Consider the following 8,106-nt stretch of genomic DNA (forward strand, 5'->3'; position numbering starts at 1 on the left):
AAAACTTTTTCTGTGATGTATTCACACGAAATGGATTTTGTTCATCTTCAGTGTTTTATTTTTCAGAAATCCAAATGCAAAATGAGAGGCAAGGCAACTTGATGTATTTCGCGCATTTCAAACAGAAGGCAACTCAATGTGCTTCACACAACCAAAAGCACGTTTAAAAATGTGACCAAACAGAACAAAAGAAGACGCTTGAAAAGCAAAAACAATTCAAGTATCTTTTTCAAATTACTAATAGAATGTATATTGACAACATTTAAGCACGTTCACAACCAAAAGCTATAAAGCACAGTTGTCCAACTCAAGGCCCGGGGGCCAGATCTGGCCCGGCAGATCATTTGATGTGGCCCGCAAAAGCAAATCAAACATGCATGATGCTCGCTAAAATCTGGACCAAAATGTCAAATTCTCATCTGTAAAAAATAAGAAGGATATTGACACATAGTCAGCACTTTCTTGGAACCAAACCCCTCATTACAGTAATTTAAACAATAGTTGAATAAACCGTTATTATTGACTTTATTTATATGGTTTCAGTTCAAACGACCCTCCTAGGGAAGTGGGAACTAAAATGTGTCCCACGACAAAAATGAGATTGACACCCCTGCTTTAAAGACATTTAAAGGCAAAGGAAATAAATAAGAAGTAGCTCTCTGAAATGACTAAAAGACGCTCTGCTTCTGGTTGTATTGCCATCGGTCGAGAAACAGTCATCGGAGTGGGGTTCTTCCATGATGCTTCCTAAAATCTCTGCCAACATTTACAATTCTCCTATGTCCTAAATAAGAGACACATAGTCAGCACTTTCTTGGAACCAAACCCCTCATTACAGTAATTTAAACAATAGTTGAATAAACCGTTATTATTGACTTTATTTATATGGTTTCAGTTCAAACGACCCTCCTAGGGAAGTGGGAACTAAAATGTGTCCCACGACAAAAATGAGATTGACACCCCTGCTTTAAAGACGTTTAAAGGCAAAGGAAATAAATAAGAAATGGCTTTCTGAAATGACGAAAAGACGCTATGCTTCTGGTTGTATTGCCATCGGTCGAGAAACAGTCATCGGAGTGGGGTTCTTCACCTCACACCTTACATGTCGAATCATTTCTCTGGCGGCCCCCGGCGAATAAGCCTCCCCCGCCAAACAAATCGATTGGGCAAGTTATTGCGCATTCCGCTGCATCCTTCCTGTACAGGTGCTCCCCAGAGTTTGGATTTACATGCACATAACGGAGAAGTTGCACTCCTGTGGAAGTATTCAAATGAGGTAGATCCCATGCATATTACAAGCGGTGGGCTGTTTTTTATTTCCTGGCTTGGTGGAAAATTGTCATTATGTTGCTGTGACAGTCGAGCAAGCTGCCGTTCTTTATTTATGCTCCCACGAGAGAAGGAGAAGACGGAAACCTCGAATTGTCTTCTTGTTTGGGTACTACTGTTTGCACAAAATCTTTTTTCAATCAGATTTATCAATTAATGGCAAAAGAAATCATCAGATTAAATGATTATTGAAGAAAAATCATTTTTGTAGATCGAGAATTTAAACTTTTACACCATCACATTCATGGATGATCGGAATCGCCAGTTTAAAACCCTGATCCCTAAACGTAATATTTTTTCCAACATTTGTGTTTTTGGATAATAATTGGTCATTTATGTCAATGTTTTTAGTATGTGTATTATTTTCATCCAATATTTTTGTATTCTTTTCAATATTTGCGATTCCGACTCCGGCCTTCCTGTATGGAGTTTGAATGTTCTCCCCTTGCCTGTGTGGGTTTTCTCTGGGTACTCAGGTTTCCTCCCACATTCCAAAAACATGCGTGGCAAGTTAATGGAACACTCGAAATTGTCCTTTGGTGTGATTGTGAGTGTGGATGGTTGTTCGTCTCTGTGTGCCCTGCGATTGGCTGACGACCAGTTCAAGGTGTAGATCGCCTGCTGCTGGGAGGCTCCAGCACGCCCACAAGCCTTGTGAGGATAAACAGCTCAGTTAATGGATGGATGTTTAATTATTTTCTCATAATTTTGTAGTTTTTCTTTTTTTTTCCCCTTTTTTGTCAGCCAATGTTTTTATCCAATTGTAAAAAAAAAAAAAAATGATTTCATACAATACACTTGAGAAAGAGACACAAGCATCTGATAAATAAAATTAAATATTTGAGTCCAGGTATAGATGATGGTACCAATACAAAACAATACCATGTTTAAAAAAAAACAAAAAACATCAGGTGGTCACACAACATTTGTGGTCATGTTATTTTATATTTTATGGGTGGATATGACATCATATTAACTTGTGCCCATTTCAAAGTCCCTCCAGAGGCCCGTGTTCCAATTCTGCGAGCTTATCGCCTGACGCACAAAATTAGAGAGCAGGATGCAAACATTTTATGAAAGCCACTAATCTGCACCAATGGCTGGGAAGGATTAGGCTTGTCGAGAGTCAAAAAAAAAAAGCAAACAAACAAAATGAAGCAAATGTATAGGACAAGTTGGCACACTGGAAATGGACGATTCTAAAAACAGTTGCTTCAGACCAAAATGGCTGACTTTCTTTGCGCGTGCGCGTGTGTGTGTTTGTATTTTCTCCTTGTCTTCTCAAATATTAAATGCTTTAGAAATTTTCGTCCGATATGTTTCAGCATTGCACATAGTACACCAAGTAAAAACGAGCACTGCAGTAAAACTTCTGGAGGAACACGTCCTTAATTTGATGCGCAGCTTTGACGGCCTTGCTGTCAGAGAGTAGCACAATAGTTCAACTTGGAACGCTAAGTTTTGTGTGTGTGTGTGTGTGTGTGTGTGTGTGTGTGTGTGTGTGTGTGTGTGTGTGTGTGTGTGTGCGTGTGCGTGTGTGCGTGCGTGTGTGTGGCACGCCGGGAGACAAGTGGAATGAGAGAAGATGGATGCGGCGGCTTGCAGCTGGGAAAGATAATGAATGAAGTAGACCGTGGGTGGCGAAGACCATCACTAAAAGCGTAATGGCTCCCTACAGAGGGACGAGGATATTGACCCGTCCGTCACTTTTCTCCTCACCGCCCCCCCCCTTTCAAATAAATACAATTCCTCACAAGCGCGTGCACATTGCAGGGGAGATACAAACCGAAAAAGACAGCAGGGCAGGGCTGCTTTTTGGTTTCCTCGTTTTGAAGCGCGAGTCCACGTTTTTGACGGAGGGGCTGTCTCGCCAAACAAACAGACGAGGTCCACCTGCGCCTTGACAGCACGCCGCTCGGAAAGCTTCCAAAAACACAGAAGTGTTTGTCTGCTATAAATGTAACTTGGCCATAACATTAGGTACACCTACAATGGCATGAGAGGTACTCATCGAGCAGTGCTTTTTCACAAATACGACGGTGAGTTGACACGAGTTGAATTTGAAAAGCGCCCGCTTGAGTTCATTGTTATGTAATTTGGTAGACTTCATATGAGATAATGAACAAGATGACATTTGTGAGTCGTATGAGATGAGTAATCGGTTTGTGTTCGCTTGAGGTCCACACTCCCTTTGGACTGAAAACACAAAAAAGATGATGGAAAATGGAGAAATTGTTTTATTTAGGTGGGTCGTTGGTCACAGCAACTCCATGATGTCATTTCTACTGAGTCATTGGGCATCCTTTTTTTTTTCTCTTCCTCTAGAGACCTCAAAATGTTTTTGTGACAGGGTTGCATGTTGGGAGACTTCAAAGTGTAATTTCGGCTTTTTAAAATGGTTTTAAGAATGTTTTCAAAATTAGAATGAGGCCATCAACAAAATCTTCCTCCCCTCACTGCCGCCCCCCCCAAAAAAATAAATAAATTAAGGCAAAATATGCTTGTTGTTTGTCTGTCAAGCTTCCACAAATTTTTGTGGAAGAGCAAAATTCACTTCCGTCAAACATTCCCCCCATTGAAAATCTTGAAAAAGTCTGATAATTTGTTATTGAGGTTTTTATGACCGCATGTGAGTAAATTTTGCGTAAAATACAAAAGGTCAACATTCTAGGTCTAAGTACCAGTAATACAAATAATTTTAACACATGGTTTAATTTTTTTTTTTTAATTCACTATGTTCACATGTTGTACGAAATCTTACAAAGACACATTTTCCTGTCATATTGGCAAACAATTATGATCAAGTGATCGAATACGCCGCTCCTTTCATTACTTTTGTTCTTGTTGGTCGTAAACCACACATAGATCCGACTTTGCCATCTGGGTAATTTTTTTTTTTTTTTTAAGCACTTGTCCTCCTCATAATGGATCTATGACCCACTCATGATGGGTCTGCAATGAGCCATTTGAGAATCACTGGTGTAGAGCTGCACCGGGCGATCACAGCGATTACAGTTTGTGCTTACATGCAGCTCTGCTCCTCGGCGCTGCCTCGCCGCTTGTCAGCTGGCGGCCTCCGCTCTAATCTGCCCGACGACAGAATAGGAAGGGTTGGGGAAGCTAGTCGGGTGTACGTATGTAAAAGAGATGGATGGACTCTGGCCAAACCTGGAGTGGGGGGAGTAGAGGGGGGTTTAATTCAAGATGGCCATGTAATCCGGAGCTAACGCCATCTGACGTCAAGCACTGGCGGCGGTACTTGTTTTTCAATGAGCGCTACAATAACGCAACAAAAACACAAGTTACTTCATTCATGGTGTCAAAGAAAAGGTGTTTCTTTTGGAAATAATGTAGTGTCTTGAAAAAAAAAATCGTTTTAGGTGTCACATGATGCTTGTGTCAAATCTTTAAAACAACCGAAATGTGAAGATCGTCTTTTGATGCTGGAAAAAAAAAAGCAACATAAAGCCGAAGAAAAAGCAAACCGTCACGACCCGGGAACTCACGTTTTTTGCCGGTTGAAGCGCTGCAGCGGCGGCGGTAAAGGGGATTGTGCATGTAGGTCAAGATGAAGGCTCCTGGATTAAAGTGCGCAATCATCCCATCGGATACACACGATGTTGTTTAATCCCTCAAGAGGAACTTATTACAAACTGTGATTGCATTTGCTCTCAGCTTAACAACAAGGAGAAAAAAAAAAAAACGTACATGGCATGCCGCTATGATCTGCTGAGCTCTATGGCCCTCGGCTCCCATTCGCTGCTGCGTGTTTGTCAAAGGTCTAACTGGAGTCCACTCCAGCCCAAATGGGCTGCGAGGCCACCACTAACTGGAATTGTCTCTCATTCACAAAGAGCTTCAGCCCCTTGTGTACTTGACGGGCATTTACTGCCCGAGAATAAACTCCGCAGGGCGATGGGCCGAGGTGGGGGGGGGGGGGACACTAGACTGACTATATCTCATTACTGGCTCGAAATTAGATGCCCCCCCCCTTCCTTTTACACATCTCTCATATGGTTCGATTGATTAGCGGGCAGCCAATCAATGTTAATTAAGGTGTCGAGAATCCTTTAATTGTGCGGTATGAATCATTGTGTCAGACCTCAGCTTGACTTTCGCAAGCGGGCGTCACTCGGCGGGGAAATAGATACCATTTCTGTATGTTGCAAGATAATCATGGGCTGCAAATGAGTATAGATTGGAAGGAGGCCCATCTCGGAGCATTGATATAAAGAAAGACGGTCTCGTTCCAGGTTATGAGAGGGCGAGAAATAATTGAACTCGGGAAAGACAATTACACAAATCATTACGTGTGCAGCGGTTGTTAGCACGTCCGCCTCACTGTACAGAGGTGCAGGGTTGGATTCCGGATCCTCTTTCCTGTATGGAGTTTGCATGTTCTCCCGGTGCCTGCGTGGGTTTTCTCCGGGTGCTCCGATTTCCTCCCACATTCCAAAAACATGCGTGGCAGGTTTAATGGAGCACTACAAATTGTCCTAGGTGTGATTGTGAGCGCGACTGGTTTTTCGTCGATGTATTCCTTGTGATTGGCTGACAACCAGTTGAGGGTGTACTCCGCCTACTGCCCGAAGACGGCTGGGATCGGCGCCAGCACCCCCCGCGACCCTTGTGAGGATAAGCGTATTAGAAAATGGATGGATGGATAATGTGTGCAACATCGAAGTAAGAAGGCTGACACTTTCCATCTGACTCCAATTTAGAGTGCTCAATTAACCTACCGTGCATGTTTTTGGAATGTGAAAGAACACCAGAGTACCCGTAGAAAACCCACGCAGGCACGCGGAGAACATGCAAACTCCGCAAAGGTAGGCCGTGGCCCGCGATCGATCCCATGACCTCTACACTGTGAGGCAGAGGTGCTAAACAGTTGACCGCCGTGACGCCCTTATACCAAATCGTCTGGATCATTTGACCTCATCTGATCTTATCACCGTTGCTCACGTGTGACCTTGTTGTGTGTTTCAGATGCAATAACCGGACACAGTGTGCCGTGGTGGCCGGACCGGACGTATTTCCAGACCCCTGCCCAGGAACTTATAAATATCTGGAAGTCCAATATGAATGTGTGCCATACAGTATGTATTCTCTCATTTCCTCTCCACGACGGGAAGTATTAATGAGCGGGTTATAAACGTACGTTATCTCCCTGGAACCGGAAATGTTTACCCACAGTTATGACATGTTTTTTTTGTCCTCTCCTGCTTCAATTTTGCTTCTTGCTGATATGGGGAAATTGTGAAACAATCTGTTGACCGATTCTCACAGCCTCTGGAAACCGTCGTGGTCAAAAATGTGCATGCATAAAGAGACAGAGGGACTATTTGGAACTTCCTAATTTCGCAAAATCAATTTTATTGCCAGGCAGACCAAGGAACTCCATCTCCACCTCCATCATTTTGAGTCAAATAACCCCCCGACCCACCCACTGTTTTGGAAACCTTCTTGAGTTCGATGGTGACATTACCTGAACAAAAGTTGTGTTGGCGTAAACTAATGAATTAGCATTAACTGAGCACAAGAAGCATTGATTGGCAAACCAAGTTCCCTCACTGAGCTCCTTCCCAGTGTGGACCACATATGAAGGTTACCCAAGGTCAGATGCCGTGGAAGATCAATTATTGAATGTATTGATGCAGGATTGGATGTGCAACATTGGGACGTATCATTTACCGCCTCGAGTGCCCGTTTGCCATGTTTTCATCTCAGCTACCATTCTGAAGGAGGAAAAATGATCCGTTGCAATTTGATTTACCAACGGAGCTGTGTGCGTTTTATTTGAACTTGTCGTGTACTTCCTCCCCAGTGCACTTTCCAGATTAGTTAGACTCCCGTTGGGCTGCGGTGATGTGACCACCCTTTACGAAGCCTCATAAACATGTCCGGCGGATGGCATCTGTCCGCCCCTCTCACATTGACTTTCCCCGTCTATTCTCCTCGATCCTTATTAAAAAGCTTAACTTTCGCCGGAGCGACTCCTCCCGAAGGCCGAGCCCCGGAAGAGGTCACCACTTGTGCGGGTGACCTCCTCAGTGTTCTCAGTCAGCCGTAATGAAGTTCTTACATCTCCTCAGTGGGCCTTCAAATCTGCTAACACGGAAGGAAAATGTCGGCCTTTCGCAACCTGGCTCCACTGTGGGTTTCTGTGCTGTCTTGTTCATCTTAACTATCGCTTTTAAATGTTTTTACACCCTCGCTCCCCCTTGGAAGTTGGCCACTTTTGCTACGTTCCTCATTTTCAGGAGTGCGGTCGACCTCACAGTTTGACCAATGACCAGATGTAAATGTATCAGTCGATGCATCACAGATACTGGCTAAAAATGAACCTATTTGCACTGATTTGGATAATTTTATTATTATTATTTTTTTTTGCATTGAGTTGTGATGTGCGGTATGAGTTCAAGCAGCAGCTGTGCAAGTCTAAGTGGCCGACGGTAACTGGTTTGCAGTGGTCCAGTTCAGTCGCATGCGGCCATGTTGCCGGATGTTACGAATGCAAGAACACGTTGCAAATCCAAATGTGGTCAGAATTGTAGTTCCTCAATACAAGGTAGAATTGGCGTACGGTAAAAGCGAGCTGATTTGCGGCCCGTATTTTTGTGCTCTTTCTGGAACATTCAAAGATGGCGCCCCGACTGTGCCTTCTCAGGCACCATGTTAGAAGCCTCAAGTGCATGTTGTTGACATAATCCTACTTCTATGACATGCATGCAATACCCCGAAGGCTAAAAAGGATGTCAAAAAAAATAATAAAAATTG

At 43.4% G+C, this 8,106-nt stretch overlaps 1 protein-coding gene across 7 annotated transcripts in view; it reads left to right on the plus strand.

The window, feature by feature from the left end:
* The window catches only part of LOC109520362 (adhesion G protein-coupled receptor L3), a 105,852-nt gene that overhangs the window by 34,670 nt on the left and 63,076 nt on the right, over positions 1 to 8,106 (plus strand). For all 7 annotated transcript variants that reach the window (XM_019877526.1, XM_019877527.1, XM_019877521.1 and 4 more), the window contains one exon: positions 6,316 to 6,425. In XM_019877526.1, the coding sequence (XP_019733085.1) occupies positions 6,316 to 6,425 (110 nt within the window). The remainder of the gene's footprint in view (positions 1 to 6,315; positions 6,426 to 8,106) is intronic.

Source organism: Hippocampus comes, unplaced genomic scaffold (genome assembly GCF_001891065.2).
Source record: "Hippocampus comes isolate QL1 unplaced genomic scaffold, H_comes_QL1_v1.1 scaffold143, whole genome shotgun sequence".
Lineage (NCBI taxonomy): Eukaryota > Metazoa > Chordata > Actinopteri > Syngnathiformes > Syngnathidae > Hippocampus > Hippocampus comes.